The 10616-nt window shown below is 41.4% G+C and overlaps 1 protein-coding gene across 1 annotated transcript; it reads left to right on the plus strand.

Annotated features, from left to right (window-relative positions):
* Nucleotides 1-809: 809 nt before the first annotated feature.
* Nucleotides 810-9541, plus strand: Gimap4 (GTPase, IMAP family member 4). Its single transcript, XM_004860530.4, has 3 exons — nt 810-876; nt 5387-5439; nt 7212-9541. Exons 2-3 carry the CDS (start codon nt 5403-5405, stop codon nt 8135-8137), a joined length of 963 nt encoding a protein of 320 aa, XP_004860587.2. The 5' UTR covers nt 810-876; nt 5387-5402; the 3' UTR covers nt 8138-9541.
* Nucleotides 9542-10616: the final 1075 nt, after the last annotated feature.

Here is a 10616-nt window from a genome sequence, read left to right on the forward strand (position 1 = left end):
ATAGATCAGGGACCCTTTTCTAGTGAGAGATTAGTGGGTATAATGGAAGGCTGGAACCCCCATTACCATGCTCACAGTTTCTCCTTTAATGGCAGATGGCATCAAATGTCAATGATAGACTTTTTCTTTTTTCTTTGGTACCAGGGATCAAACTCGGGTTCTTGTGCTTGCAGGGCAGGTGGCAGAACCACTGAGATAAATCCCCAGCCCAATGGTAGACTATTTTAAATGGCTCTAACACTATCTCACAAAGCAACCTTGGGCCTATCCTAGTCAGTCAAGTGTAGGTCATTTATCTTCCTTTGTTTCTGGCAGATCACTTAGAGGCTGTATCCTGGAAATAGCATCTCTATCCTTTTCTTATATCAGGGAAGAAAGAGAGAAGTTAGCTGCCTACACTATTATAGGCCTGAGGCCCTAGGAGCTAAGGTCAGCTGAATATCCTATTGTCCCAAACAGTGGATCCAGGAACCCACAGGTCCTACAGAGTAGCTGGCAAGTTTCTGGATTTTGATCCACTGTCCCCCACCTCACCCCAAGAATTGCACAGCATGACCCTTATAGAGTTTTTCTGTATCCACTAGGTGTACTTGGCTATTTAACTTTAAATTAATTAAAATAAGACTTAAGATTGTCAGTTGCGCAATCACATCTGCCACATTTCAAATGCTCAGTAATTCTATGTGGTTCATGGCATAACAATCCATTGCTGCAGAAGGTCCTGTTAGTGAAGCTGGATGATAAAGTGGGCAGGTCCCTTGAACAAGCACGTTTCGACAGTCCCTCCCCTCACTTCCTCTCTGCTTATCCTTCTCAAAATCCTGGCTTAGCATTACTTGAAAAATCAGAGAAGGGTGCAGGACTCAGACTTTCCAGGTAAGGGACTAGGGATGGGTGTGTGTGTAGAGATTATCCAATTTGGTGCAGAGGGTTTGACTCTCTGTTAATTCTCTATGCTAAACCTCCAAGAAATCTTGCTTTCAAAATAAATTTTTTGTTGGTTCCTGTTTCCTATTTTTGCTGACTTCAGGTTGTAATCTTTCTTGAATGTTGAGCCTTCACATGAATGTCTTATTTAGGGGCTGCTGCTTACAGAATACTTGTTTTACAGATAAATTATTCCTGCACTGGTTGTAGAATTTAAAAATGAACTTGGTCTTCCTGGGATAGAGTTAGTTGGATGAGTGGACAGAATTTGCTTTGGGGGGAGCAGGGGTGTGGCAAGAAAAACACTGGGACCCATAAGGGCCCAGCACAGTCTGCAGTGCCCCCAAACCGGCAGATCAGGATCAGAAGCTCTGCAGTCTGAGGTTTTGTTATATCATTGACTATGCGCTCAGAGCTGCCTCCTAGGGAACCTACGTCTTCAGGGACAGTCCTTTCCTGGGTTCCCTGACCTGAGCTCTCTCTTAGAAGGCAGGAGGAAAGAAATATCACCATGTGCAACTGTGATTCAGGAGAAACAGGAACCGATGGATGCTTGTTCTCTAGGCAGAGAGAGAACTGAGCCACGTGCGGTCGGCACTCATAGGGCACCATCTCCTGGTTTTGCTTCTGAATTAGAATGCATCTGATTGGCAGAGCGGCATTAAAGAGCTCCTGTGTTGGAAGAAGGGGCCTTAAGAAACACTAGAGAATGGGCCGGGGATTAAGCTCAGTGGTGCCACCGCCTGCCTCGAAAGCGCAAGGTCCTGCCCCCTACCAAAAAACCCCCCCAAAACAAAAAACAAAAAACACCAGAGATCCGGTTTTCCTGTTGTTAGTAACCTATCTCCTCACCTAACACCACTTTAACACCAGTCAAAGTTGATTTTAAAAATGTTATTATTTCTCTTCCTGGTTTCTCAGAAGCTTTTTCCTAACACTCTACTCCTAAAGAATAAAAAAATAACCCTCCCTTTAAAACAGCTTTGTGTTTCCAATTTGTTTTTGATGCTTCCTAACTGGTGATCTCATCCTTAACAAGGAACATTTTCAGGCTGTCCTGGTCAAAGACCACTCCAGGGAGAGTTCTTCAAAACATTTATGGTCAGCAATGAAAATAAAACATTACAAAGTAAATGTGAGTGAATGTCCATGTGAGTGTTGATTAAGAAGGAAAAGATCATCATTTTCACATATCAGACATGGGCCTGGCAAGAAAAGAGAAAATAAGGCAGAGAGATTATCAGTTCATTTATTTAACAAATATTTACTGGGAACTCCTCTTTGTCCAATATTGTCCAGGGAGCAAATGGAGACACAAGACACGTGGTCCTCCCCACACCAAGCTTCCCGTCTAAGGGGAGACAGTAAGACATCTAACAGACAACCTCTTATTGTAACATGTGTCCTGTTAGGAACCCCCAGGGTTCCATCAGAGCCCATGCAGGTGACCACTCCAGCACTGGTGTCCCAGGTCAGGGCTGGAGAGAGGCTTTGTGAAAGAGCTCTCCGGGGAGCAGGGGCTGGAGAGCTGAGCAGGAATAAGCTGGGTGACAGACTAGGATGAGAGTGCTCCAAAGAGGGTAGATAGTTCTTCAAAGTCCTAGAACTTGGAAGTAGCTTAAAAGATCCTGGGGTATGAAGAGCACATAGTAATGGGGAAAAAATAAGAACCAAGATACATCATGTACAGGTACAAGCACCCAAAGATAAATGTATTGTATATCTAAAATGTACCAATAAAAGAATTTAAGAAAAAAAAAGAAGATCCTGGGGTGGGCCTGGGATTTAGCTCAGTGGTTCTGCCGCCTGTCTTGCAAGCACATGGTCCCAAGTTCCATCCCAGGTACCAAAAAAAAAAAAAAGATTCTGGGGCAATTGAGGAGGTTATTGTGGCTAACACCTTATGAGAAAGAAGGTAGTTATCATGTAGGGGCTTATAGACCATTGCGTGGATTTAAATTCTTTTTCTTCTGTTTTATTTCATTAATTATCCAGATTCATGAATTTCATTTTGGCAGATTCTTACCTACATATAATATACCTTGATCATTTCTCCCCCAAGGATCGCCCTCCCCCTGCCCTCCCCTTTGCCCTTGTTCCCTTCCTCTCTCAATTAATCCTCTGTTGGAAGAGTAGCTGGTAAATATTTTCCCATTCTGTAGACTGTCTCCTCACTCTGTTAATTATAACCTTTGCTAGGCAGAAACTTCTCAATGTGATGTAGTCCCATTTGTCAATCCTTCTATTATTTCTTGCAGTATAGATGTCTCATTCTGGAAGTCTTGAAGTGTTTCCCCTATTTTCTCCCAACAGTTAGGACTTATACTAAAGTCTTTCTCTCCTGTGAAGTCATTTTTGTGCAGGATGGGAGACAGGGATTTTGTTCCAATCTTGTGGATATGAATGTCCAGTTTTCCCAGAACCATTTGTTAAAGAGGCTGTCATTTCTCTGACAGGTTTTTGGCCCTTTTGTCAAGAATCAGATGGGAACTGGGGATTTAGCTCTGTGGTTCTGCTGCCTACCTTGCAAGCGTAAGGTCCCGAGTTTGATCCCCGGTACCAAAAAAAAAAAAAAAAAAAAAAAAAAAAAAGAATCACATAGCAGTAGTTGTTTGTTTCTGCATCCTCTTCCATTGGTTTATGTGTCTGCTTTTATGCCAGGACCATGCTGTTTTTGTTTATATGGTTGTGTAGTGTATGTTTTGAATCTGGGTATTCTGATAGCTTCAGTCTTGCTCTTTTTGTTCAGGATTTCTTTGACTATTCTGTGTCTTTTGTGTTTCTATATGAACTTTAGGGGTTTTTTTTGTGGGTTTTTTGTAGTTCTGTGAAGACCATTGTTGGCATTTTGAAGGGAGCTATTATTGAATTTTCAGAAATGTAGCAATGTATCAACACTAACTCTGCTGACCCATGATTATGGGAGTTCTCTCCATCTGCTAGTGTTTGCTTTGATTTCTTTCCTCAACTTTCTTTAATTTTCATTGTAGAGGGCTTAGGGTCTTTTACCCCTGGTTATGTTCATCCCCAGATAATTTTTTTCTTTTTTTAAAAAAAAATATATTGCAACTGGATGTTTTTTTCTTGATTTCTTTCTCAGCAGGTTCATGTAGAGAAAAGCTCCAAAAAGATTTTTTTAAGTTGATTGTATCCTGCCACTTTCCTGAATTTATTTATCAGATAAAAGTCTTCTGGTGGAATTTGTGTGATCTTCTAAGTAAAGCATCATATTATCTGAAAATAGGAATAATTTAACTTCTTCCTTTTGCATTTGCCTCCCTTTAATTTCTTTCTTTCGCCTAATTTCTCTACCTAAAATTTTAACTATTATTTTTTTAAAAAGAAGTGATAGTGGACATCTTCATTTCATTCTTTATTTTAGGGTAAACTCTTTTAGCTTTCCCCCATTCAGTATGATGTTAGCTGTGAGTTTGTCATATATACCTCTTATTATATTGAGGAAAATCTTCATAAAATTAGTTCCTTCAGGGCTTGTATCATCAAGGGAGGTCAAATTTTACTGAAGGCCTTTTCTGCCTCTATGGTGATAAACGTGATTTTTAATCCTTGATTCTGTTTACGTAATGTATTACTTTTATTATTTGCAGTGTTGAACCAGCGAAGATTTAAACTATTTTTTAAAGGCAACAGGAAGCCACAAGGGAATCTAAAGAAACAAAACCCAAAAATCAAAACAAAACAAAAATGCCATAAATTTTTAGTTTTAAAGCAATGTCTGGGGCTGAGGATTTAGCTCAGTGGTTTTGGTGCCTGCCTTGTAAGCACAAGGTCCTGAGTTCAATCCCTGGTAGCAAAAAAAAAAAAAAAAAAAAGTAACGTCTGATGGACTGAAGGCAAAACGACCCATTAGGAAGCTGTGACAGTGGACTGAACTAGCATAAAGACGGAGAGAAGCATAATTTTGAGACTTTTGGAAGTGGAATCCATAGGATTTGGTGATGGTTTGATGAGAGTAAGGAAAGAGGAGTTGTGAATCATTCCAAGGTTTGGCAGGAGCCATGGCAATGCTGTTATTTAAGATGAGGGATTGCAGGCAGCAGTAATGTGAAGGTTATCATTGTAGCCAGCTCTGTTTGAGATGCCCATGAAACAGCAATGGAAAAGTTGAGTATGACAAAAGTTTTGAACTTTGAGGGGAAGGTAGGCCACAGAGAACCTGTAAAAGGCACCATACTCCTGAGTCCCATGATAAAGAGGAGTCAGGGGCCAGAACCAGTGCTGAGAAGGGCTACCACATTCTAGTGTGTGTAAAGAAAAAGCAACAGCCTGAAGATAAGACTGAAAATGGATAATTGAGGCCAATTTTGGGAGGTGGGGCAGGGGAATCAAAGTAGGAAGTTGATGTCAAAGAAAGAGAAAGTGTTGGCTACAATAGGAGGTCAGGATTCCAAGCTGTTCATCTCCTTAAAATGACATGGGTATGTTTCTTTATCTACAGGAATTCAAGCTACACAATGGCAACCAAGTACCACCGTGAGAGTTCTTACCTCGGTAAGGTAGGGTCCAGCTCAGTGAGAGGTGGCCAGCATGGCCAGGCTGCAGAAAAGAGGGCAGGCAGGGAGAGAGGTGGGTCCCTCCAGTCCTGACAGCCAGTCCCCAGCTGAGCAAAAGAAAGACAATCCAGCCCTGTTCCTCATTCCTCTGTGTTTACCCTGCTCTTTTGCTTCTCTTGGCCCTCTGCACTTTCTCTCTGATGTGGCCACACCACCTAAAAGGGAGAGAGAAAGTTAAAATGGCCTCTGATTGATCCAGGGCTCAGCAGTTTTTTATTTTCAGCTTTCTGCAACATGGACACAGGAGGACAGCTGGTTGTGGCTTTTCTGGATGCTTTCCTGGCCCTCTCTTTAGTCTGAAAAAGGATTGGGCAGGAAGAAAGTGGGAGTCACTGAGTCCTCAGCCTGGTTCATAATCTCCCTGCTCCTGGTGGCCTTGCTATAATCAACAAATTAAACAAGATGATGGATTTAGTTCATCACATAACCCCCCATTATTCCTGTACCTGTGGAGATAGACTAAGTCAGTTGAACCTTTGCTGGTTTAGCAAACTATCTCACCGTGTAGTATCTTCAAACATCAATCGTGTAGTAGCTCCAGACCCTATGGGTCAGCAGGGCAGTCCTTGAGTCTGAATCACCCCTTGTAATCTCAGCCACTTTCCCATGCATCTGTGGTGACCTGTGGTTCAGGGCGCAACCCGATGATCTTGTTAGCCTCATGGACATACGTGTAGGTAACGGGCTCTTGGGTGGGCTCCCTGGGTGGTGACAATACCTGGCTGGGTTGTTATCATCATGTAGTTGGCCTGGAGCCACAGTGCATAATAGCTTTGGAGTCTTTGCTTGCATTGTGCTTTCTACTGCATTGTCACACAAAGCAAGTCACATGGCTCATGGGTTGCATTTTAATGGGAGGAGTTGCAAATCCATATCTTAAAGAGGCACACATACATGGATAGGGATGATTTGGGGCTGTGTTTGCAATCTACATGGTGGACCATCATCCACACATTGTCAACATTGGCAAATTGTGGCAGTATTAGAGCTGCCGTAATAACCCATATACCTTTCCATTTCATCAGCTGTGAATTTCCTACGGCCAACTAACCACTGCCCTCAGGAGATCCTTTAGCCTTCCACTGTGATGTTGACTAAACGATAATGCAAACTCCCACCTACACTTGTCCTTAGGTGATCTTAGCCTTCCTATATCCAGTGCTCTCATTACTAGAACTTTTAGAAGTACACTTTTTAAAAAAAATCTTGGGCTTCTGGTTCTCAAATATGAGAAATTCTGACTTAAGATAGTGACTGGTTGTTAACTCTCCTCCTCAGCTCCTTAATAGGAAGAAGAAAAGTTAAGAATATAAATTGGGAAAATAAATCTCCCACTGCAGATGTGAGGAAGTTAGTTGTAATACTTCCTACATCATCTTATTGGAACAACTACCACCAGCAGCTTATAGTTCTTTTCTGAAACCACTTTATTTCCTCTTCTGTGGGGTATGAAGCTATGGAAGGTCAGAGTAACGATTGCAAGGGAATCCCGAGAAGAGAGTGAAGACAGGAAACCAAGGGGCAGGCTACTTGCCCAAATACTGCAAGATGGCCTTTAAGCCAGAGGCACTGCAGATCTTGTGAATGCAGTGATGGTGAGGAGAAGCCTACAACCAGCAGTAGAGAAGGGCATGGGGTGGGGGGACTCTGCATGGGGCACTGTTGGAAGTGGATTCTAATGCCATGGCTTTGATTTCCTTTATGTCCCAGGGCCTGGAAACAAAGATGACAGAAATTCTCAACTGAGAATTGTCTTAGTGGGCAAAACTGGAGCAGGAAAAAGTGCAACAGGCAACAGCATCCTTGGAGAGAAAATATTTCTTTCTGGTATCGCAGCAAAGTCCATTACCAGGGCCTGTAAGAAAGGGAGCAGCACATGGAACGAAAGAGAAATTGTTGTTGTTGACACACCTGGTATTTTTGACACTGAGGCACAGGATGCTGACACACGCAAGGAGATTGCCCACTGTGTTCTCTTGACCTCGCCGGGTCCTCATGCTCTGGTCCTGGTGGTCCCACTTGGCCGTTACACTGAGGAAGAGAGCAAGGCCACAGAAAAGATCCTGAGTATGTTTGGACTCAGGGCCAGAAGATTCATGATTCTCTTATTCACTAGGAAAGATGATTTGGATGGTGCAGATATCCATGAGTACTTAAGGTATGCTCCAGAACGGATCCAAAAGTTGACAGGCAACTTTGGTGATCGCTGCTGTGCATTCAACAACAAAGCAACAGGAGCTGAGCAGGAGGCCCAGAGAAACCAGCTGCTGATCCTGGTCCAGCGAATTGTGAAGGAGAATGGTGGAGAATGCTACACCAATCAGTTGTACCAAAGGGCTGAGGGGGAGATTCAGAAACAAATCCAGCTTGTACAAAAAAATTACAGAGCAGAGATGGAGAGAGAGAAAGCACAGCTAAGAGAGGAGTATGAAGAGAAAATCAGAAAACTGGAAGATAAGCTGGAACAGGAAAGGAGAAAGGCCCAAATGGAGAAGGAAATAACAAAAAGGGAGACTTTCTGTGCTTTGAGGGAGCAAGGTGCCAGAATGGAAGTTGAGAATCAGACTTCGATACTTGAATTAATCATTAGAACATGGGACATTATTGTATTTTTCTTTTCTCTGTTTAAAGATTAAGACTAATGAAAATTTGTCTGTATTTTCTGTATGTTCTTGGATGAATCTGCTTCATAGGACTCATTCACCAAAGGCCAAGTGCTCTAGTTTGTTTCTCAAGGCTTTCATGACTAAGCAGTGCAATAACCCCCACTCTTGGCCATTAGTAGATGTTTGATCGATTTAGCAAGAAGACACATGCTCAATTTGTGAAATTTCAAAGCAGAAAGTATTTTTTTTTGTAATACTTTATAAGTTTACTTATTGTTAGCAAAGAAAATAAAAGCATGCTGTGAAGGGAATATAATCATTTCATAAACAAAGAAACTGGAGTAATAATATGACAGTAGTATGCAAATGAATCAATACAAAAGGGAAGGAAATATTGAAGTGCCTCAGACAGGCAGTGCACTTCATTCAAAGTCACAAAGGAGAATTACACTATGAAGACTACTAATATTTCTAAGCACGAGTGCCAGAATGACCCACAGGCAATCACTTTCTTGTGAAGCAAAAATATTGCACCCTTTGTGTAGTTCACAGTCCTCTCCTCACATGTTGAAAATGTCTCCTTCTACACATTAATTTCACCACAGGAATGATCAGACCTGGAGTCATCTGATGGTTAGCCTCAATGGTCAACCTGATTGCTTTCAGAGATGCCTTTCATATTTGTAAAGCATATGTCTGTGTGGGTCTGAATCATGCATAAAGGCAGGGCTTTACTATCTGTTCTGTGGCTCCTTCCACTCAAGACTTTCAAAGCAGAAAGCATTGATGCTTGCTACCTGTGAATTCTTCTTGAGAGACACAGAAAAAGGAAAGCAGGAGGCCAAAGAACATGATCTCAAGCTTTATTTAGTAGTTCCCTGTAAAAGTTTCTCCTCTACATTCTTTCCAGATTGGTAAATACTGTCTGCTTCTTACTTCTACTCACATATCTTTGCTTTGAGGATAACAATGACCGTCTTAAGCCATAGGGTTTGTTAGAAAGCTCAATTCTTTCTTTGTACTAGGTAATCGTGTAGATGGACACAGTTGTAGAATTATTTCTCATTTGTTTACTTACATTTTCACAGAAGGACTGAAATAGTTACTTATATTACTGTTCTTTAAAGAACAGACATGTCTAAAAAAGAACAGATATGTCTGGAGAACATATCTCCCAGAACTCAACGTAGCAGTAATCCCCAAAAGCCAGAACGAAAGCAATTTCACAGGTGAGAGCAATATGTGGCATAGTTGAGTGCGATCAATCTCATCTCACAGATTTGATGTATGAGCAGTTCTTTCCTTCTCTCAAGAAACAGACTGTTGGCACCCCGCTCCTCACCCCACAACTTTAGTACTTAACACACATCCACAGGCTTTTGCCCTCACCCCAACAAATAATTTGTTGTTATTAAAATGAAACTTTTCAGTTTGCTCATATTTGTGCAGAATTTGATTATGTTTTGTCTTGGAAGATACTACTGCGACTTCTGATAATTCAGAGATGAATTTCACTTTTGGGTAAAAGCTCAAGATAATTTTGGAACTGAACTTGATTTTCTCCTATGATACTTCCTCTTCTCCTGTCCCTGAAGATTTGAACCACATTCTTAACTTTCCCACAGGCCAAAACTGTAGTTTTCTTTTTCTCTTCATGATGTGCTGAAGGAATTTGTGTGTGACCCAGAATTCTGAGACCTGTGCAACTTTCCTTGTATAAAATTACCTTTAATATAGAGATAATGAGAGTTGAAGTCCCTGTTCATTTTTCACTTTTCTGCTGGGTTCCCTTTACCTAGATATTTCTAGGACTCTCAAAACCATGTTCCCATGCTCTACCAACATATTATGGGGTCACAAGTCCAATTCTCTTTGCTTTGCCATTTTGAAATTGGCTACTTCATGACTTCACCCCCCCACCGCATAGTGCATATGTCTCTCCATTATTTTTCCTAAGCACAAATGAGTTTTGGTTGCACATTTAACAAACGTAGCAAAGATGTTATGGCTATGGTGAAAGAACCATACCAGATTCCTTCAGAAATGGTCGCTCAGAGGAATAAAACTTCTGTCTCACTTTGAAAAATGTGGAGATCTTTCGAGTCTATTTATTTTCATCATTGGAGTCTGGGTCAAAATTCTAAGACATGGACATCCTACTGTATGTTTAACCTTCTGTAAAAAATTTTGAACAAAAAGCCACATATACCTCCCAAGGAGAAATAAGTACATGTCTAATATGAAAATAATTGTTTAACTGTTACTGTTCTTTTTATGTAAATTACACTCAATTATCCTTACCTTTATGCTCAGGTAAATGCTGTAGATGAGGCAAAGAAAAAGGTTTCCCCCTTAGAAGCATCCATAAATGAGAAGCACATGTAGAAAACCCTGGGAAGAGGGTTGACCATTTGCCTCCTGGGGAGAAGGCAGACTCAGGGTCCTTGACAAATACTGCGCATTGTGGTTACTGCAAGAGGAGAATGTGGCATATTTCCTCTTATTGAGA

This window comes from Heterocephalus glaber, unplaced genomic scaffold (assembly GCF_053883595.1).
Source record: "Heterocephalus glaber isolate CG9 unplaced genomic scaffold, H.glaber_assembly_v1.0 deba00000818, whole genome shotgun sequence".
Classification (NCBI taxonomy): Eukaryota; Metazoa; Chordata; class Mammalia; order Rodentia; family Bathyergidae; genus Heterocephalus; species Heterocephalus glaber.

What these genes read in the sequence shown, in the direction of transcription:
- Gimap4 (XM_004860530.4), top strand. Translation starts at nt 5,403, where the DNA reads ATGGCAACCAAGTACCACCGTGAGAGTTCTTACCTCG. An exon ending in CCGTGAGAGTTCTTACCTCG is followed by an intron (nt 5,440 to 7,211) that starts GTAAGGTAGGGT and finishes TTTATGTCCCAG; the next exon opens with GGCCTGGAAACAAAGATGAC.